The 22417-nt window shown below is 44.6% G+C and overlaps 2 protein-coding genes and 1 long non-coding RNA gene across 4 annotated transcripts in view; 1 reads left to right on the forward strand and 2 right to left on the reverse strand.

Moving 5' to 3' along the window:
• Positions 1 to 4147: 4147 nt before the first annotated feature.
• PTP4A1 (protein tyrosine phosphatase 4A1) lies at positions 4148 to 9752 on the reverse strand. 2 transcript variants are annotated; one of them, XM_020781816.3, is made up of 5 exons: positions 9214 to 9752; positions 8222 to 8314; positions 7589 to 7719; positions 6762 to 6836; positions 4148 to 5418 (listed from the first exon to the last, which is right to left on the reverse strand). In XM_020781816.3, the coding sequence occupies exons 1-5, from the start codon at positions 9316 to 9318 to the stop codon at positions 5301 to 5303; spliced, it is 522 nt and encodes a 173-aa protein (XP_020637475.1). In that variant the 5' UTR covers positions 9319 to 9752; the 3' UTR covers positions 4148 to 5300. The 2 variants fall into 2 exon arrangements, with proteins under 2 accessions (XP_020637475.1, XP_072856271.2); XM_073000170.2 differs by having other exon boundaries at positions 4153 to 5415; positions 6763 to 6836; positions 9214 to 9354.
• LOC140707330 (uncharacterized) lies at positions 9529 to 17388 on the reverse strand. The gene is made up of 2 exons (XM_073000175.2): positions 17211 to 17388; positions 9529 to 9755 (listed from the first exon to the last, which is right to left on the reverse strand). Exons 1-2 carry the CDS (start codon positions 17247 to 17249, stop codon positions 9660 to 9662), a joined length of 135 nt encoding a protein of 44 aa, XP_072856276.1. The 5' UTR covers positions 17250 to 17388; the 3' UTR covers positions 9529 to 9659.
• A 3724-nt stretch (positions 17389 to 21112) lies between these two features.
• LOC140707333 (uncharacterized) overlaps positions 21113 to 22417 on the forward strand; it is a 39966-nt gene continuing 38661 nt past the window's right edge. The window contains exon 1 of the long non-coding RNA XR_013542129.1: positions 21113 to 21265. This is a non-coding gene — a long non-coding RNA (uncharacterized LOC140707333). The remainder of the gene's footprint in view (positions 21266 to 22417) is intronic.

Raw genomic sequence — 22417 nt, forward strand, 5'->3', positions numbered from 1 at the left:
ATGAACAGGCCGGATGCTGAAGGAAATAGTATTTCCTGGGAGTAAAGTTCCCTCAGAGGAAGAAAGGAAGTTTGACAGGGATCACATTTTTACTTATTTATGTTGCTTTGTGTAACACTCTATAAAAGCTAGCCTAAGCATTCTGGAATGTGGATTTCTATACTAATACCTCAGTGAGTATGTACTGCTTTGCTAACTAGCATTAAATGCTTTTCTCATTCTCGCCTATTAATATATCTCCTGGCAAATTTCTCAGAAATCTCCACATCTACACCAGAATTCTGTAGTCCTTTGCAGTGTTTTCCAACTGTTTTCCCCTTCATATCTAATTTCTTGAGAGCCTAAGTATTTCTCCCTCCAGTAGTGGAATAGATACCCCAAGATGGCATCTACATACAAGTTACCATGTTAATCAAATGGAACCATTAAGGTGTTCATGATCTGCCTAAATGAAAAGGTAAATGTTGCTCTTGACAAGTCCAGTTGTGTCCGACTCTAGGGGTCGGTGCTCATCCGTTTGTAAGCCAAAGAGCTGGTGTTTGTCTGTAGACACTTTCCATGGTCACAGGCCTGGCATGACTAGACACAGAGTGACATTACCCTCCCACCAAGGTAGTACCTATTCATCTACTCGCATTTGCATGCTTTTGAACTGCTAGGTTGGCAGGAGCTGGGACGAGCAACAGGACCTCACCTTGTTGTGCAGATTCAAACTGCCAACCTGTTTAACCCGCAGTGCCACCCATGTCCCTTACACTATATATTTAAAGCACAAATCTGATAGTTCTATAGATGTGGGATTACAAAAGAAGCAGTCATATGTTTTGCCTGCCAGCCTTGCTGATCATAATAGCATTTACAGGAGCCCATAGCATACAAGCAGAATTGTATGTGTAAGGGGAGAGTTCCTGATACTTTGGTCCCAAATCATGTATGCAGAAAAATATTGTGCAAATTTTAAAGGGCAGGAAGGTATATTCTCCTTTTTAGATGCATGCTTTAATGCAGTGAAGGGGTTTGAGTGTGTCAATGAAGCTGAGAGCAATGCTGTCAGGCCAGATTCCATGATAAACATGGGCTCCTAGTAGGGTCACCTAAGGCAGAATGGTTACAGCTGAGACACCAGACTATGCATCCAGCTTCTCCAAGGCAGACACCCCCACCCAGCCTGGACACCCACCCACGCACTTGGGCTGAAGAGAACAGGCCAGATAAAATGGCAAGGTGGGCCAGACATGGCCCGTGGGTTGTAGTTTGGAGACCCCTGCGCTAAAGGTAGCCACAGGTTTGAGTTGGAGAGCTCAGCAGTGCTGTTGAGGATAGGACATTTTGGAGACCTATCATTCATGAAGTCACAAATCAAGGGCGATTTGATGGCACAGAACAAAAAATTCTCTGGAGACAAAAGTGATGAAATGGAGTCTGTCATACTTCAAGCAGATCATGAGAAAGTAAGATTTTCTGGAAAAGAATATTGCTGAGAAAAGTCAAAGGCAGAGGTAAAGAGGAAAACAAAATACAAGATAGATTGGCTCCTTAAAGGAAGCTTGAGTTTACAAGAGCTCTGAGCAGGGCTGTTGAGGACAGAACACAGTGGTGTCCCGCATGACGATAATCCGTCCTGGGAAAATCGCTGTTTAGCTAAATCGTCGTCATGCAAAAATCCTTTCCCCATTGGAATGTGTTGAAACCCAGTTTAATGCGTTCCAATGGGGAATACCTCGTCGTCCAGTGAAGATTGCCCATAGGGAAGCCATTTTGCGAGTGCCAATCAGCTGTAAAAATGGCTGCCCTGCAAAGCATGGGTCCGAAAAACACAGGGCAGCCATTTTGCGGAGCCGAAAAAATCATCATCTTGCAAACGGTTCGCGAAGCACGGGCGTCCAGCAAAAATCCCCCATAGGAATGACTGTTTTGCAAATCGCTAGTGATTGCAAAAAGTCATCGTCATGCAGATTCGTTGTTTAGTGAGGTACCACTGCATTTTGGAGGTCTCTCATGCACAGGTCTGCCATACGTTGGAGGCAACCTGACGGCATATAACAAGGAATAAGTTGGTGCAAGGATATTGATCTCACAGGAACTTGTGAATAATTGGATTTGGAAGGAAGCCTGATGATGAAGATGCATGCCAGACAATACATACCCAAGCCCCAATTTTCCCACAGACCCTTTGATGCTCCCTGACTGTTGTTCAGCTCGTGATGTGCCAGAGTAGCCTGAGAAACAAACTCTCTTATATTATGGTTTATATATGCTCAAAATGGTGATCCTTACTTGTTCTCCATATTAAATCCTCTGATATTTAGACAACTGTAATAAACATGTCTGTAGTCCATATGGGTCAATGATGAATGCACCTTTTCCAATATTAATAGCTACTTTAAAGCAAAAACAAAGTGTGCTGCTTATATACCACCCTCATAGTATTTAAAGCACTCTTTGGGTAGTTTACAATTTAATTATATATCTATTAATAAGCATTGGGTCATGATTCATGATACAGAGATGTTAAGCCTCATTTGCCAGGACTGGAATTGGAATTTCAGGCAGCACTGAAATGAAAGAAAATGTATATGGCAGAATCATGTGGAATAAAATGCTTTTGAAAAGTTACAGGAAATGTAAGAACGCTGTTTCAAAGTATCAATTTATACCCTTTTGCAAATCAGCTGCATAATGCTACTTATTGTTAAGCTACTTTTAGACTATGAAGAGAGAAGCAAAGTCTTAAGTAAACCAACCAAGGAAAGTATGTATGTGGGAAAGGGCCTTATAAGGAAAACAGTGGGGGACAGGCACTCTACAAGTAACTCAGGCTTGTGCAGGTACATGAAAAATAAGTATCACTTCGCTTTTCCAGAACCAAAGAAGCTTTCCTTATATTGCTCTTTGGCACCACTTTGCAGATTCCCCCGTTTACAGAAAGTTACAAGACTCATTTAAATGCCACTGAATATGGACTTTGCCACACTATTACTGGGATTTACTTGTATACTATAGTTCTTGCTGGCTGACACTTATACAGTGGTGCCTCGCTTAACGGGTGCTCCGTTTAGCAACGAAATCGCTTAGCAATGAATTTTTCGGAACGTTTTTGCGCTTCGTTTAGTGATGGTCCCTATGGGCGATTTTCGCTTAGCAATGGTTGGGACCATGCTTTGCATAGCGATTAAATTTTGGGTCCCGTTTCGATTAACGATGGTTTAAACAGCCTCACGTTTGCTTTTTACAAGTAAATGTTTTTCTGTTATTTATAAAGTTAAAGTTTACTGTTTAAAATGTTTGAAATCATAAAGTGCACTTAATAAACCCTTTGTTAACCAAATTTGACTTTGTTCTGACTCTTTTAATTTGTTGTATTTCTCTCCCCCCCCCATTGAGATGCACTGTATAGGTTTCAATGCATTTCAATTGGGGAACCGCGTTTCGCTTAGCGATGTTTCCTATGGCAATTTTCACTTAAGGATGGCAATTTGTTCCTATTGGAACGGATTATCTGGTTTTCAATGCATTTCAATGGGAAACCACGTTTCACTTAGCGATGAAATCGCTTAGCAGCGATTTTTTCAGAACGAATTAACATCGCTAAGCGAGGCACCACTGTACATACAGTGGACATAGGTCTCCAGCACTGAGGAAAGCAGTTTGTCTATCAGCGAATTTCTCTTATTAACTTTACCTGAAAAGCTCTGCATATCTAATTAGATAACAAGAATATCCAATAAAAGAAAAGGAACCATTAGCATATTTAAATTGTTGGGAGGTTCTAGTAATTATATGATTAAATTTACTGTTCCAAATACCTTCTTCCAAGCAGACTCAGTAACAAAATCAAATTTTTACAAAATGTAATTTGATGTGGAGGTCAATGTCATTTCTACCATGTATATATGTGGTAGTAAATTCCCATTTAATATTTTACTCAGATGTCACAAGATTAAATTCATCCAGATTAAAAAGTACAGTACCATGTTACTTATGGAGGACAAGGACAGTTATTAGATGTAATAGTTTTTCAAGAGCCAATGCAAAAATCCATCAAGCACTTGCCTCAGGAGAGAAAACATGCTTCTTTGAATGTGACTGGCACTTGCGTTATGCTTCCCTGCTCTCCTTACCCCCAAAGAGAAAGGTTCAAGTAAACTGCAATGCAGCTTTGAGTTTATTTAGATGTTTGAGCTCTCGCACTAGATTTTACAAGCTGGTGAACACTGGCAAATTATTTCTCCCACAGTACTATTACCACACATTCCCAAGACAGTATAAATATATGGTTGAACATTAATACACACCACCATTTTATCAATTACATAACAAATCATCAAGTATTCAAATATTAAGTTACGCAGCTCAAAAGGCATACAAAATATTACAGAAGTCTGCCACAATAGCAGAAACTCAAGGAAAAAAAAACAAAATCACTTCCAACAAAGCAATAATTGGTAAACAACTTCCAATAAGTACAATAAAAGAAATTACAAGATCTTCTGAGATTTCATGGTTAAGAATTTTCAGCTACAATAAAGCATTTCTACATTAAAAAAATATTTACTAAAGTAAAGGGCATATTCTATACTTCCTGCACAAGACAAAGGCAACATTTTACTAGAAATACTAACTTGTCCCCTCGCATCCTTTTACAGGCCATCTGCTAAAGTTGCACTTCATGTGCCAATATTTAACTGTAAGGCTTTTTGTCTGGAGACATTAAAGACTTGTGTGCTTCTGTACAGCGTGAAGAATTATTTTCTATGAGTAACTAGAAAATGTATGTGAATGAAAAGGGTTTAAGTAACAGTAAATGGTGTGCAAATCCTGACACTCATTCTAGTGCGATTGCAGAAGACAAAGAGAGTAAATAGGCGGATAATTCAATGAAGCCCTGTCCACAAAAGGAGGAGATTACTGGGAAGAGGGCAAAGGTCCAGACAGGTGTAGTGATGAGGGAACTTCACTGTGGTATACAGAAATAGAGTGACAGACTTTTTGGCACCTAAATCTCTACTCATGTTGTAGGAGATCTGCCTACTGGAGCTTGAAAGAAAAAAAAACTGAATTGCATGATTAGGAATAGTTTAATGATACAAATTACAGATAAGACATTTTAAAGGCCATGTACATTTCTTGTTTACTACAAAGATCATCTAAACAAAGTTGCTCTCCTGCCAACATTGTGGCCTACTCCTACAGAAGCTTCATGTAACCTAGTTAGACACAAACCTAAGTTCTTCCATGTAACCTCCCCAATCCTAGTTTAGTCTTCTACTTCCAAAGCAGCAATATAGGCAGCTTGGTTTTTACTGAATACAACAGTTGTTACGGTGACCGTTTGAATCTTTAAAACGCAGACGCATTTTGGGACGATATTTCTCCAAATAGAGAAGCTGCTTGCTGTTAAAGGCTCCACGGCGTTTCCTGAACAAACAATCAGAATAAAAATATTAGTGAGATTTAAAATTGAAGTGCTTCAAGAAACACAACTTCATTCTTGGCTAAATACTTTATAAGACAGAACAGGCAAGTGTGAAGCCCCAGGCCAGGGCCAGGAAGTATTTATAAGAGTGCCATCGCTCCCATCTCGCTCTAAGGAGACTCAGACCTCTCCTCCACCTTCTCCACCTAGCAAGAAAGTGGATACTAAGGAGCAGGAGGAACTGAGAGACTGAGAGGGACAGAAGCATCAAGGGGTAGATACCAGGTATCTGGTATTGTGGATAAAAGGGTTAAGCGTGGCGGTGCAGACTGGTGAGGTTTTGGCGGGAAAAGGAGAATGCTCGGTGGAGGCGGGCGTGGGGGATATAAGAGAGAAGCGGGAGGAGATCCCGGGGGGGTTGGGAAAAGGTTTGGGTCCAGGATCCCTGGACAGGGAAATGGGAACAAGTCAAGGTTCCCCACGAGGAGGATGAACGACGAAGACACCAGGGTCAGCAACCACATCCATCCTATTGGGGAGAGACGGAGGCGAAGGAGTGGAGGCGTCATCTCCGAGAAGAACGTGAGGTAATAGCAAGGGAGATCTGGGCCAAGAAGACACGGCATCTTTCAGAGCTCCAGAAGATGGGAGTCTTCCCAGACTGTGGCTGGCCAGTCCGAGAGGGGGTTCCCTACTCTGGGGTTGGAGTGGAGATGAAGAGACCCTACCACTACTAGCTGCGGAGGGAGAAGAAGGTGAACGCCCGGCTATAGAGAAAGTCTTATCTGGACCGTGGGAGTCTGACGAACTAAACCCGTTTGTTAATAATGTTTGGACACCCTTGCAGTCTAGGTTTCGACAGCAAGAGACATTAAATCCTGTTCAAAAGGAAGTTACAGTTAATGTTGGAACGTTAATAAATGAAGACCATGTTGTTGACTTTAAACAGTCTCATACTTTATTGGGTGTGACAGAAGCCCCTATTAACGAACCCTCACAGCAGGTTTCTGTAGTAAATACATTTAATATCTTCCTCAACTAGTTGATAATAAGCAAGCACAGGGATTACAGAATTTCATTCTAGAGAAGAGACCTTTCAAAGACAAAATCCCCACTCCACTCTAGAGGTTTAAGCGTGTTGATGGCAGATAGTGTCACAGAATTCATAAGGGCTGTAGGTTTAATCAAATGGCCACTGATACTTAATTCTTGCATTGCGTGTGTTCTATGCAACTTAATCAGCTGACATAACAATTTGGAGATAGAAAGCAAGTTATTTCAATCTATGACCCTTCTTGCACAGCCTTACTGGCATAGATATATGAACCAGCTGCTTAATACTTACTGTCTTATGAACTGTACTGCATCCTCATACTTCATTCCACATTCAATGAGTGCAAGAGCAACTAAAACCGGTGCTCTGGGAAAAAAAAGAGAATGCTATGTTATACATAGTCCCCACTTTGTAGATTCAAACTACAGTAATAGGATGCACAACCTCTCGATCTCAATGCGTATAATGTCTGACAAAGTTAATTATGCTAATTGTATCTGAAAATTGTACTGGTTTACTGAACATTATGAACATTTACCAGACAGGATATCAGAAGAAAAAAATGTAATGTGCCACCTACTACTAGGATAGTAAGTTTGGTAGCATAAAATAACACATAAGTATTTAACACAATATAATAAACCAGGCTTCCCCTGCATACAAGTCCCGACCCTAAATCTCTTATCTGACTACTGTCTATACTGGCTGGGTCTGACAAGAGGAACCAGTTTAAACATCTAGGAGTCACGGAAAGTGAAATGATCATTCGTTTTTAAAATATTCATATGCTTCCAAAAAATCTTACATGATTCATATTGTCAAGTTCTAAGTCACTAATACTGAAAAGATTTTTAGATCTATGATGCAGCCCAAAGGAATCAACATCCTTGATTATCTTTCTCTTGCGTTGATTTGTTTGTGATCCAGTTTTTCCAGAAGTGATTCCCTCCCCAATTTGACCCAAAGATAAAGAAGAGCCTTTTAAACCATGAGAATTCTACAGCCCAATTAAGTATCAATGTATACTACTCAGCAGTAGGTATACAGCTAGTTTCTTTATGCAATTAATGAAACAAAACTATGTTGGAACAGAACCTAGAAAACAGAGTTTCCCTCACCTTCCAAGACCAGCAACACAATGTACAGCAATACAGCAGCCAGGCTCTTCACGGAATTTAACTTTCAAGAGGTTTAACCAATCATCAACAATCTGGATAGATGGTGGGGCTCCATCATCAAAGGGCCAGTCCTGGAATTATGAAGACAACAGTTTGCCTCACTACCGCAGCAACTGTTATAGTCAGCAAACACAATTCAACTTCAATTATTCTTTTAAATCTTTCAGCTAACCGTGCTTTCAACCTATATACATTTTGGACATTTGTTCAACTAGATTTTTCCATTTAAACCGTCTCACTTGTATGTATGTCTACAGCAAGGAATACAAGCATTAAGCCAGTCAATAAAATACAACAGAACAGACTGCTCTTCAGATTTCTCCAAGGATCATTTCTCTAATCTGAAAAAAACGGCTAGCAACACTGCCTGGTCTAATTGTTTCATTTTTTTCCACCCAAAAGAATCTTTCAGGCAGCATGCTATAAACTATGTAATTGCAAAAAAAATTATTTCCTCCAGTAACCTAGAAATGACTCCACAAAAATGACTTACAAACTCTAATGCCTTCACTGTATAGTAAGAAGCACAAAATATTCAATGGCTAAATAACTTAAGGTATATAAACTACTCACCAAAACTTGAATACCTTCTTTTTCTACTGGAGCAGTGTCGTAAGTGGCTTCACAGACTCTAACTACTGTAGTAACTCCATACTTCTTAAGTTCCTAAGAAGAAAATTGAATTTTACATATGAATCGTTATCAATTGTTTGCAGTTTGACTTCTCACACACATTATCTGAATCCATGCCCCTAACATTCTCACACTGGATCTGAACCAACGTTCTGATTTTCTGTCCTGCTGCTCACTCCATGCATGCAGGGGTGAGCAGGGCTCCATTTGAATGGGGAAGTAAACAAACTGGCTGCCCCTTCACAGCCCCAATGGAGCTCTGGGTGAGTGTGTGCAGCTTAGAAAAAATATCGATCTGAACCCATGACTCTAATATCATCAAACCATGATTCATAAACTGCAGATCATAGTTAGAACCCCTGTTTTGTTGCTAATTTATAACATTTAGATTGGTAAAGCCATGTCACTTTGAGCACAAAAAACTGTGGTGTATCCTTGCCTCAGCTCCCCATCTTGAATCAAGCACTGATTAAAGGGGCAGAAAATAAACAAGCCAGTCTGAGGTAAAAACAAACGGTGGTTTGTTCGGTCATCTGTAGAACAATTTAGAGTTAAAACAGCACACCATGGATGCAACAAAACATAGCTGAGTGTGACACACAAATGGCCTTATTTCTGGCGCAGAAATTATAGCTATAAATGCCTTTCACTTTTTCAGGGAACAGATAAACTTCTTGGATAGTATGGGACACCAGCTCTTAGCCTTGCTCACAGTATCTGACTGAAAGGACCCTGCACTTGCAACAGATCACCCACACCCACACCCACTTACACAACTGCTGTACTTCTATAATCAGCACATGTGCATTAGCCTAAATCCAACTGGAACATTTTGCACATACATTTTGTACATGAAAAGGAAATCCACATGGTCATGTCTGAAGGAAGGTATACAAAAGTTTAAGAAATTTTTAAAAACCCCACCCTCTTACCTCTATGAACTTATTTAAGGTTGCATTGGTTGGATTATGAGTGATAAGGAAACGCATATTCTTATAAGTGATTTCCACAGGAGCTGGGCGGTTCATTCGGGCCATTTTTATTTAAGATGTAAGAGAAGAATGATACTATTTTAAAAAATTGAGCTGAACTGATGGAGAAACTGAAGTCTACTTCACAAAAAGCCACTCAAAAGTTTCCAGTGCTGATGAAGATGACGTTGGGAACAATGGGAAATGAAATGAACCTCCTTGTCAAGAAGCAGCAATTCTTCAATCCAGTAATACTGAGGCAAAAAGAAAGGCAGTGCGCCGAGGTTACCCCATCCAGGTCAGAACTCCTTTGTAAAAATGCTCTGCCAATTTCAATTCAACACTTCTTATCCTGGTAACCTCTCTTAAGGGGGCTTCTTGGTGGAGTAGTAATCGATTTCTACAGTTCACTTGTCTGCATAGAGGCCGTGCTGTGCCTGGCAGTAGTCCCCACTGCCCTTCAAAAACTCCATAAATGTGTGACCAAGAACACCACAGAACTGCTGTAAAGAAGAAGAAAAAGAGGTGCGTGGTTAACGACCGAGGAGGCATCTTTCTAAACAGATTTGACTTTGGACCATAAGTTAACAGAGAGGAAGACAAGGCAAGAACCATCTGTATTTCAAAGTATCTTTTATTTAAAGAAAGAGCTTTTGCTACCTATCCCCATTTCAAATAAGAAAACAAGGGAATTTATATTACTTTCTTCTATATGCTTTATATCAGACTTATGACATTCTACCCGAGTGGATGAAATTGACAATGGCTCTCAAACCAACATAACTTGCTTGCTTTGACTCCCAAGAGGCATCAAGTGAACCCCAGGATTCAGAACAGACCAATTTAGGGTCACCATCCATTAAGGAGATGGAGAATGATGAGAGTTCTTTTCCTTCTTCAGACATCATAACTATGGTCTTTATGGTGTGAAGTTTTGGGTAGGGCTATTTATTTATTTATTTATTTATTTATCATTCAGTTTGTATACTGCCCCATAGTGTGTTCACACTATGGAGCAGTATACAACATGCTACAACACAATAAAAACACATATAAACACAACACATGCCCAGCAATGAATACTTAAATAGGTACAACCCACCTAACTTTTAATAAAATCAATCAAATTAATACAAATCTGCATCTCACAGATAATAAAAGGCAGCTTTGGATAATAGTTTTTACCACTTTCTTAAAGACAGAGAGGAAAGGCACTCAATGAACCTCTGCTGAGAGATTATTCCAAAGGCAAGGAGCTACATCCAAAAAAGCACAGTTCCTTCTGTTGATACTTTTGGTCTCCTTTTGTGTCACAATTTTTGATCTCATGGACTATGAGGAGCAGGTAGGCTGGGTAGCTATTTTCTGAGAGAAATGTGCTGGCAATTATCAAGGTCCTAACTTGCTAAGGGCTCTATAGGTCATGACCAGCAACTTGAACAGGGCACAGAAACTAAGAGATACAATAAAGGCATGCCAGGATTAAGGACATGTGCTCTTATCTGCTGGCACCTATTATCAGTTTGGCTGACACATTTTGGACCTGCAAGAGCATAAAAAACAATACAGTAGTCTATTCTGGCAATGCATGGGTCACAGTTGTTAGACATTTCTTCTCCAAGTAGGGGTACAGTTTGGCAATCAACCAAAATTGATGAAAGCATTCTTGGTCATAGCAGATATTTATGTATCCATAGAGCTTAGTCCAGAGTACACCCATGCTGCGAATATGATCCTTGGGGGGGTATAACCCCATTGAGGTCAGCTGGACTATACTTGTGCTTTTTTAAGTGGTTTTACTCTTGCCTTGAGGGTGGATTATAAACTATAGGTTTTATCTGTAGGGTCACAATGTGGCCTTTCAGACCAGTCCAACAATCCACCCAATAGTAACTCTGTCTTGTCTGGATTCCGTATCAGTTTATTGCCCCTCGTCTAGTCCATTATTGATGCTAGACTATGCACAAAGTCCTTTACTGCATCACTTGCAGATGAGGAAAAGGATAGAGTTGTGTGTCATTGACATATAGATGAGAACAAACTCCGAATCTCTGTATGACTTGTCCCAGCGAATCCATATAGATATTAAAAAGCACTGGGGAAATGGCTGAACCTTGACAGACCCATAACAGAATATCTCAAGTGGTGGACTTCACCTCCTAAAGCTGTACCCCCTGAGACTGGCCCTCAAAGAATGAGAACCACTAAAGAAAGGAATCCTCAAATCTAAAATTCAAGAGTCATCTCAGAAGGATGCCATGTTTGACAGGATCAAAGGCTGCAAAAAGACCCAGCAGGGTTGCCACAAGGCTCAGTTCAAATCCCCAAGGCTGAATGAACTGCATCCATTATAAAGCAGTCACTCTAAGAAGCTTGAAAACAATGCAGTAATAACTAGAAGCCAATATGGATTTGTCAAAAACAAAACTTGACAGATAAATCTTATTTCAATTTTTGATTGGGTAATTTTCCTGGTAGACAGTGGGAATGCTGTACATGTAATATATATTGGCTTCAGCAAAGCATTTAACACAGCGCCCCATAATATTCTGATTAGAAAACTAACTAGGTGTGTGCTGGATTCCTTTACTGAACTTAGGTCCCTTTTGACTCAATTATTCTATGCTTCAGTGGTATACTCCCCCTCAGGAAATTGTTTTGTAGGGCAACAAATGCACTTTCAGTTCCATGGCATGGCCTAAATCCTGACACAGGCTTATCAGGTTATCTGTTTCTTCCAAGAACACATGCAGCTGATCAGCCATCAACCTCAAATCAATTTGCCTGCGAACGGAATACTAGAAATGGGTCTAAACTGATTAGCATTATCTTTTGGGTTAAACTCCTAGAAAGCAGTCATTAGGAGTATACTTCTAAAAAAGAAGCCAGTACACACATGGCTTCCCAGAATACCAAGCATCTTGTGAAAGAAGATACATTGTCATGTACTGAACCTTATGGCTAACCAGTGACTGTCCCACTGTTCCCACTCCAACACTAGATTATACTAGCTATTAAGATAGACTGCTGGGTAAATGACTGGCAGACCTTTGTCTAATAAACTTCAGAGAGACATTCCAATCCATACAACTAGAAGAGAAAATGTAAGCAAGGAAGTCTGGTCCACACAGCAAGCCAGACTGTGCCAGACTGTGCCACAGTCAAATTTGCACCACAGTCAAATTTGCACCACCCCAAATTTGTGCCACCCAGCTTGAAGAAGACCTGTGCAGGGTCAAAAGCTAGACTATATTAGTGCTTTTTTCCAGTGGTTTTACTCTTACCTGGGGAATGGATTGTAAGCTATAAATTTTATCTGTAGGGTCACATTGTGGCCTTTCAGACATAACAGATTACAACTCCAGTCAAAACCAGCAAGTACAGTCAGTACTGGAGCATGGAGGTGGACATTGAGTCCAACAAGCTCATGGAAGGCCGCACACTTCCCTCTGTTTTAAAGAGGTATTCAGACATGGTTCAGGCCCACCAAATATAATAGATTAAGCATTCAAACAGTTGTGTAGGCCAGTTTGGGGTAATGGATCAGGCAAATGTTCATATACTATGCCCCATCCCAAACCCCACTATTTGTTGTTGAGATGTTAAATTAAAAATTAACATGAATAAAATCAATCCCCTGGATGCAAAGAGGAATACAGTACAGCCATTTGACACAGGAATTTCAATTTAAGCAGTTAAGGACTATGGACACAAGAACTACATGGAGCTGTAACCAGAATAATTGGGGCTAGAAGCATTCTAGAAAAGAGGAAAACCATATTTGCTTGTTTTTTTGAAGAAATTATATTCAGACAACATTTCAAATAACACTGCAGAAGCACTCAAGTGGCAGACCTTGCCTACAGTGAAATATTTCTTCAAAGACAGTGTAATGTAGCAGGTAAGGTATCTAGAACATAATGGCTCAGTTCCCCACTTTGCTATAAAGCTCCCTGGGTGACCTAATCTGATCAACAAGTTTATTATGAAGACATACGAACCCTGTGCTACTGTTCCTCAACGCTACTGAATCTCTGTCCCAGTTAAAGTGATAAATCAGAACACTACAGTAGGTACAAATAGTAGAGCTTGGAAAATTTACTTTTTCGAACTAGCATAATCGCTCAGCCAGCATGGCCAAGCTGTGATAGTCAAGATATAAACCTTCAACATGCAAATGAACAATATCCCAACTTCTGAAAGCATCTACAACAGGAAGCTTGGTCTATTTCATAATTAGTATCTGTTACTAATTGCATTAACCAACAGGTTTCCATTTATATGCTAATGTAAATGCTTCGAGTACATTATTGTCTTTTCCAGAGAAGCCTGATCTTCTTGGATGGAACTACTGCTGTAAACCCAAAGTATTGTTTCTATTCATACACAAATTTAACTGACTGATATAGTGTGAGTTTTATGCAGAGATCATGAGCTTTACCCCATCAAGGGAGATCCCCTCCTCATGACAGTCTAAACAACACTTCAATAAATACCTTTCACAAAGGTTCAGTTTTGCAGCATTGTTGCAGTAGGACACAAATTTATATACATACTAGCAGGAGTGGGTGAGAACATCTATCCCAACAGTCTAAAAGCCACATCTTATCCTAAACTTCCAAATTTGTTCCCATGCTTACAAAATTCAATAGCAAGATAGGAAAACAAATGCAATTTGCCAGGATTTCAAGGTAAATACACATTTTGTGGAAGTGCAATTTAGCAGTCGTCCCCAACCTTGGGCCTCCAGATGTTCTTGGACTGCAACTCCCAGAAGCCTTCACCACCACCTCTGCTAGCTAGGATTTCCAAGAACAACTGGGGGCCCAAGGCTGGGGAACAGTGCAATTTAGTATCAACACAAAGCATGCTCTGCCTACCTTGTTTTAAGGAAATGTGGAAGCAGGGTGTGTGCAAAACAGGGGAGCATCACACAACCCATGTGATGCCCACTTCAGTGTAGAGGTTTCATTACCTGAGCATTAATTAGGTACAGCCTCTGCCATGACCACTCAGGATCACAACATTGGAATAATCTACATATCCTCATGACAGCTAGATGCCCTTTCACCAAAACCCCTCTTATTGTTCACCCATCTGAAAACAGCCAAAGTAAATGACATAACTGCTTCCTAATAACTATCCGTGAGTCTCCTGTGGTCTCAATGAACACAGAAAGAACACAGAAAGGACAGATACAATGAGGCCTTGAGTTAGGGCTGAGAATTCACTGCTATTATGAGGTGTCTCAAGTGGCAGAAAGAAATCAAGAAAAGGATGCTAGTCCTCGGAGTTGCCTAGAAGTGGCAGGATGCATGTGTGTCGGAAAGATGCCAGAAACAAGAGGAAGCAACAGATAAAACGTGAGGAAGTAAAAACTAAAGCAATTTTGAGGAGGTGGAAGGTCTGGAATAGAATAGAGCAGCAGTCAGAATCACAGTGTGCAGGCACAACAATCATTTCATGGTGCACGAACTAGATGTAGACTACAGTGAAGGACAACATACTAACTGTAGAAATATGCAAGATGAGAAAATAGACTGAACATTTAAAGAGTTTTCACGACTTGAAAATTTTTTTTTGTTTTTAAACAAAGTCTGCATTCCTCCCATCAAGGCAGGACTCTGAGACTGTATCACCATTGTCACAGTATGTGGGAGCCATAACTTTTTTACAATATTTTGAAGGAGCCAAACTTGTTTGTTTAAAAAAAAAGAGGGCTTCAAGGGTTAGTGCGGGATATACTAACCCAAGAACAAATGTTTAAAAAAAATGGCAACATAAGAAAAGTTGTTTTGAAAATATGAAAACCAAACTCTTTTACTCCTGCAAGTTCATGGGGGGGGGAGGAAGTAAGACGGGGGAAAAACTTTCATGAGCAGCTCTGGAGGAGAAGAATAGATTGGAGGAGTTCTGTCTGTATCATGGCACACCAGAGAGGTCTTTTACAAACCGAAACATGTCACCTGACAGACCCCCCCCAAAAGAAAATGAACACACAGTCCTGTTTATGACTCAGCTGAAAGATGACGGGTGTGTGAGCTCAGCACCCATAAAGTGTTGCACCTTTTTTGCCACTTAGTATGCTTCTCACATGTCACACAAGCACAGCCTTCCTCAGCACAGAGCAGATCCGTGAAGGTACAGAAGCAAGCCTTCGGGGGCAAGCCAAGGAGGTATTTGCAGGACGGCCCTCAGGCCAGCACCCAGATTGCCGCCCTCCTCCCCCCACTCCAAGCCCTTCCCCCTCACAATCCTTAGGTTGAACCTGAAAGAAGTCTGGTGGCTGCGCTAGGCTATTTTTAGCCCCCAGTGTCCCCCCCCCCGGGCGCTTTTTCCTCCCCTCTCCCTTCTTCGTACGTGGGGGAATGCATCGTGATCGAGCCTCCATCCCGTGAATGGAAGCAGCCTGCCCGTCATCTGCAGCCAGCCAGCCCGCCCGCCCGCCGGCCGGCCACGCCGCAACCCAAAAGCCGCCAGCTGTCGTCTCCGCCCCTCCCTCCCTCCTTCCCTCCCAGGGTGAGTCACACTTTATAGCGCAATCGCCCTCCAGCTCCCTGCGACACGCGGGGGGCGAGCAGGGGAAGCAGGCGGGCAGGCCGGCCCCCACCCAAGCAGCGGCCGGCCGGACAAGTCTCGACGTGTCTCCCAAGAGGAGGAGGAGGAGGCGGCGGTGGGGGGGGGGGAGAACCGCCCCCGCTCCCTCCCTCCCTCCCTGCGGCCCGGATTCCCCCGGCGACGGGAGACAAGCGCAGCCTCCAACCGCGCCTGCCTGCCGGCTTCCCTGCCCGGTCCGAGCTGCAGACAGAACCAGGCCGGCGGCGGACCCAGCCTGGAGGGAACTTCCCGAGGGCTCCAGGGACTGCGGATGATCACTCTGCCGGACGGAACCCCCCTCCCCGCCGCCGCCCTTCAGGATGCCAAGAGTGGATCCCACGAGGGAGTGACTCACGGCCTCCAAGCTAGAAGGATTCACGACGGGGTGTGTGTGTGCGTGCGTGTGAAACGGACAAAGAGACTTGAAACCTGGTGTGTGTGTCTCTTCGCCCCCCGCCCACTCCTCCATCGCTCTTCCGAGTGCCAGCATGGAACACCAAACCCACCGAGAACCCGGAGCCCCTTTAGCCGATCGGGCCGCAGACGCTCCGAATGTTACACACAAAGGAATGTCCTCTCCTCCCCCCCAAAAAAATCAAGGCGTGGGGGGGTCCCCGACGCCTCCTCTCCCTTGAGCTCATGCTTCCCCCCCCCCAATTCCCTTTGCCACGTTGATCTCCCGTTCTCAAGGGCCACTGACCGAGCCTTCCAGGATCCCACCACCGCCAGCCTGACACGTGCTGCGGCTGCCGCTCGGAGGGGGGGGGTCCAAGAGGGGATCCATCTCTTCTCTCTCCCCCCCCCCTTCCCGGCTGCTCACGAAGGAGAACGGGGCTGTTGCTCCCCATCGGGTCCCTCCTCGGGCGCATCTGGATCTTCTCCCTCCCTCTCTCCCTCCAGCAACGTGGCTCCCCGTGCGCCTCCCCTCCCCTCCAGCAGGGACAGCCGCTGTTCCCCGGAGCCTCCCCCCCCCTTGGCCACGTCCCCCCCATGGCGGCTCCGGCCAGACCGGGGGACGGGGGGGAGCAGGCAGGAGCACACACACACACACACACACACCCCGGGCAGCAACCGCGGGGCGCCTTCGCCGCGCCTCCTACTGAAGCAAGGGGGACGCGGCGACGCGGGCGGGCTACCCTCCCGGCCGCCTTCTGCCGGCCACCCCAACCCCGCTTGGGCGGCCCTCACGCGCACACACACACACACACACCCGGGAGCTGCTCGGGCTGCGGTCCCAGGGAACAAAGAGACCAACATGGAGGGAGGAGAACGAGAGGGAAGGAAGGGCAAAAGGCGGAGGTGGTGGTGGGGGGGGAGAGACCGCGCGCCCGGGCTCGCCCGGGAAGGATTCCCCGACTCACAGGAATATGGTTACTCATTGAAGACTGTAGCCTGATCATACAGCCTGGGTGCTGCGGGCGCCACCGCCGAGGGCACGAGGAGCTGAGCCGGAGGGAACGGGGGGCAGCGGCGGAGGAGGACGAGGCGGCGGCGGCTGCGGAGGTGGTGCCGGGGCAGGGCGGCGGCGATGGACCATACAGGGGGCGCAGGAGGCCGGCCGGCGGGCGAGAGAGAGAGTGAGTGAGAGTCTTCGGCGGCAGGCGGCGATCAAGGACGAGCTCGGCTCCGGCTGGCGACCGCGCGGTTGCTAACGCAGCACTGGCGGCGGAAAGGAAAAGCGGCCAGACGAAGACCAACAGGCGGAGCCGCGGCGCCTGGGGCCCTTCGCGCAAGGCAAGTAGAAGGAGAGAGGCGGGCGGAGGGGGGGAGGTTTTTAAGCGCCGCCTCGGGCTGGCTCTCGCGCCTCTCCGTCATGCGATGCCCCGCCCCTCCCTGCCTCCCTCCCTCCCTCTCGGCGGCCTTCAGTCCTCGGATGGCCCGTGTGCGTCACAGAAGCCTGGCGGTCGATGGCACCCGCGCCCGGCCAATCGGAGCTGGCGGGTGGGTTGGAGCCGGCCTGGCCGGGCGCGTGGCGAGGGGCGGGCCTTGGGAAGAATGGAGACGGGGAGGCGGAGCTGGAGGCGCAAGAGAAATACTAATAAGAAGAAGACTGGCGGTGGGGGGGGCGGAGAAAGCCGGCGGGAACCGGTTCGGGAAGTCAGCGAGCAAGCGGTGGCTGGCCAGCAGTCGAGAGGGAGGGGAAGCGAGCGCCCTCCCCGATTGGCCTGGCGCGCCTGTTGCTTGGCTGGGCTTCGCAAGGCAGAGTCAGGCCGGGTGCACGCGTGGGGCTGCCTGACTGCGGTGCTGTTTCAGCGTGACTGCTTCAGTGCAGGCACCTGGAGTTGGGCCCGCCGTCTCCTTTTCGGGAGTGCAGGACGCTCCAGAGAGACGGTGGCGTGGCTCGGGGACAGGACGCTCCCACTCAGATGATGATGATGATGATTTTGATAATGATAATAATAATAATAATGATGATGATGATGATGAGATCCAGAGATCTCATGCTCCTGGCAGTTAACTAACTCTGTTCAGGCACGCAGGCGGTGCCAGACAAAACGGGCTGCAGTGCACGCTGAGGTCAAGATGAATCCTATGACTCTTTCAAAGGCTATTATAGTCTACAGCAGGGGTCCCCAACCTTGGGCCTCCAGATGTTCTTGGACTTCAACTCCCAGAAATCCTGGCCAGCAGATGGCGGTGAAGGCTTCTAGGAGTTGTAGTCCAAGAACATCTGGAGGATCAAGGTTGGGGGCCACTGGTCTACAGTACTGTACTGTTTCAGTACACGCTGCCCTTTGTCTGGGTCTGTCTTTGTACCAAGAAGAGCAACCCAGCCCCGTGGGCAGACGTCAGAAGGCAACTGGCGCTGTATAAACTTGCAGTGAAGATTCTCAGTCATCCAGGTGAGATTATCTGGAAGTTGAGTCATGGCTCAACTGGACTTCTTTCTTACTAGGTTGTAACGTTTCGCTACTGATCCAAGCAGCAGCTTCTTCAGTCTGAGGAGAGTCGGTAGGAGACCCAGATATATCCTCCATGTTGGTTTCACTATTCAGACCAGAGAGAAGTAAAACCAAGTTGGAAGATGTTCTAGGGAATCTCCTACCAACTCTCCTCAGACTGAAGAAGCTACTTGGATGAGTAGCAAAACATTTCAACCTAATAAGAAAGAATCCTGGTTGCCATGACTCACTTCCAGTTTGCAGTCTTGAAAGTAACAGCCACGGCCCTTGGCACAACTTGGACCTGCTGGAGCCGGAGGAGAAAGAGGTGGTTCTGCTCAGACTGAATGTTTTGCCCTCTGCAGTGGAAATCCCAGTTGCTTCTTCAGCGGGCTGGTGCTCTTGCTGGCCAGGGGGTGCCCAAATACAGTCACAATCCTCACTTTCCACAGAGAAGCTCCTTCTATGCCCCTGTTTCTTAAATGGAAGTTTGTATCTAAAGATGAAATAGTGTGCAGTGATGGTAAGGTATAGAATACAAATCCCATGTGGCATAGCAGTTATGCAGTTGGAGTAAAACACAGGTTCATATCCTTAGTGGGCCATAAAACCCAGTGGATGACCTTGGGAAAAGGCAGGACATATACAGTCTAGGGCAAATAATGAAAACCAAACAGCAAATAAAATGAAATTGCTGCACATAACTACACAATGGACTGAGCAATGCCAAAAGGCTTGCAAACATAGCCGCGTCTTCAGAGTATGCTTAAAAACAAGAATGGCTAAAGAATGTCTTATACAGCGGGTGGGGTGTGTGAGCATTCGATGCAGAAGATACCATAATTATGTGCTGCCAAGTCGGAACCAACATATAGGAACCCTAACAAGGCTTTCAAAGTAGGCGAGATATTTAAGGAGTGATTGTACCTATTCCACACCCCCAGAAAGCTTCCATGGATGAGCAGGAATCGAAATGTAAGCACGAGACTCCTACTCTGTCACTCAGTTCACTACTCCACCCTAGGTACCCACTATAATTTCACAAGATACCATACCACCAAGTTAAATACTCTGTTTTGAACAAGCTGCTACTGTATTCCCAAATGAAGACTCTGTGGTGAGGAAACAAAATTGCGTTGTAGTATTTCCTGTGTTGTGAGGGCTGGGCAATAGGTCAGTAATGCAATAAATTTTGACTTCTGCATTTCGCAAAACTCCTCCTTGGTACTGAGGCTGATAGCAAGACTAGTTCCTGATGAATTGTACTGGTGGTAAGCACACTTGCACCCTCAGTATTTGCTTCTGATTCGGAGCCTGCAGATCTAGCAGTAACTCGGCCAGTGGGATAGCAAGAACACTGCATGAGTGCATTCAATGAATGCTTAACTCCTGCTAGATTCAAAGTAAGCAAAGTATTGGCATTACAGATGATGTTGGACTGCAACTCCTAGTGTCCCTCATTCTTGACTGCTGGCTAGAGCTGCAGGGAGGTTCAGTGCACGAACATCTGGAGTGTCACCACTTTGCCCACCCATGGATTACAGTGACCTCGTCAGAAGCACCACCACACCAGGGTTTCTTGCCTCCAAACTAAAATGTATTCCTTATTCTAATGTAACTAGGAATTGGTACAAACTGAAGGAAAGCAATGGTTAAACTGCTCTTGAATTATCCAATTGCTACAATGGCCGTTCCTGCTGAAGATCCATTGAACTAGGAAAAATGAATTAACTGCACTCAAAGATTCAAAGCATTCAATCTTGAAGGAAGAAAAACATTTATTTCCAAACATGTTGCAGGAATTTTCCTTTCCAAGCAACAAGATGCTGAAGAGAAGTGGGCCAGCATCATGTCATGGTAGCTAATTACATGTCAAACTAGGATTCCTGAGAGCTGAGTTCAGATTCCCACTGGATGCTCTCTGGGTGATCACTCACAACCTACCAAGCACAGCTGCTTGGAGGAAGAGTTTTACTTTCTTGAGCTTTTTAGAAGAAAGGCAGGATATAAATAGGATGAATATATTGAGGGACCTGTTACTGTGTTGAGGTGAGACAGAGGGAGGTGCAAAAGAGGCTGCCGCATCCTAGTGAAAGGGCTGTTAACCTTTCATAAGAAAACTGTTTTCTATCCCACCAATACTTTGAAGTATGTTCCTCAGTGCCAAAGGTTTAATTTCTGAGTGCATTTCCCATTCTCAGACTTTAATAACTATAGATCTGTGACCAGGAGAAATGATACTATTGTGCAATTCAACAGCTCCAAGAGAGAAAGATCTGAAAGCATCTTCAGAAGTCTTTCTTTCTGGTGGACTCAGGCATCCTTTCACATTCTGCACACGCATCCATAGCGATGTGGGTAGAATCTGATTGTAGGAGAACATGTTCAGCATTGCTGAAATCCCAGAAAGGAAGGTGCAATACAGACACACACAACATGTGGTTGCTGATCAGGAAACGTCTTCACCTGCCTATATGTGTACCTGCCCCACCTAGCCGGATAATTGCCTCTTTGGGGTTTCATAATGGCAACAGGTAAGCCCAGATTTTTAATACTTTAGCATATACTGCTTGCTCCCTTTTGCTTTTAATGAGTTTGTAGTTCCCACCCGTGAATGCTTCATTAGAATGGGTTAGAGACAATCATCACACACTTTAGTATCCTTTCTAACGGGGAGAGAGAACTGTGTTAAAATGTGTGATGGATGAAAAAAGATCTATTTTTAAACCTCAGACTGTGAAAAATAAAATTTGGTCAGCACCTCCAATGATTTTTCACCCCCTCTCCACTCCGGATTTTTCATTGCTATATTTGTGCTTACTCTGAGTCACAGACAGGGCAAGATGCTGGTGTTTAGGGGCTCCAGGTCAAATGTTGTGCTCAGAATGAAATAAAAAAGGAAATTGAGACAATTAGGGACACTTTGTCCTACACCAGCCTGCCTGTGACTCAAAATAATCAGGAGAGGCTCTTCTCCAATTATATTAAGACTTAAATCCTGTTGCTTGATGTAGAAAGTTGCACTAAAGTAGACCCAGTGAATGATTGGGGATTTCGTGGGTCAACTCCTCCATAACTTCCATGGATTCAAATGAGCTTGCTCTAACTGCAACTTACTATGCTAAAGTAGATCACAACTAGAGTAGGCCCATTTGAATCCATGGAAGTTATGGAGGAACCGACTCACCAAATCCACATTGATTCAGTGCTAAGCGTTATGATTTCAACCTGTGTCTCAAAAGTGGGGAGCCTGTTTTTTTGATCTTACTGCCTCAACTACAGAGTATCCTTCCCATGGTTGTGAGACTGGTGCCAAGCTTGTCATTGTGTCTTTTGCACCTGTTCAGAACCATTTTCTGTACCCACCGGTGGCAGCCCAACCTCTCCTGCAAGAAAAAGAAGCTCTACTGCCCTTATTTCGGCAGGGTCACTCCAGGGTCCCTCCCTCACCTCCTCCTCCTCTTCCTTGCTTCCTCTCCCTTTCCCACATCTTGATGCCTTCCTTGCCTCCCTGCTCTGTAAAACAGCTCCATTGCTTTGAGTAGCCAGTGTTGAGTGTTTATATCAAAAGCACGTAAGCAGCACCAACAAGGCAGGACTGTGTTGAGTAAGGGAGGGAGGGAGCACCGGGGCCAGGCAAGGCATGGAAGGACTGGGGAGAGCGCGAAGGAATGCAGGTGGTAATA

This window comes from Pogona vitticeps, chromosome 1 (assembly GCF_051106095.1).
Source record: "Pogona vitticeps strain Pit_001003342236 chromosome 1, PviZW2.1, whole genome shotgun sequence".
Classification (NCBI taxonomy): Eukaryota; Metazoa; Chordata; class Lepidosauria; order Squamata; family Agamidae; genus Pogona; species Pogona vitticeps.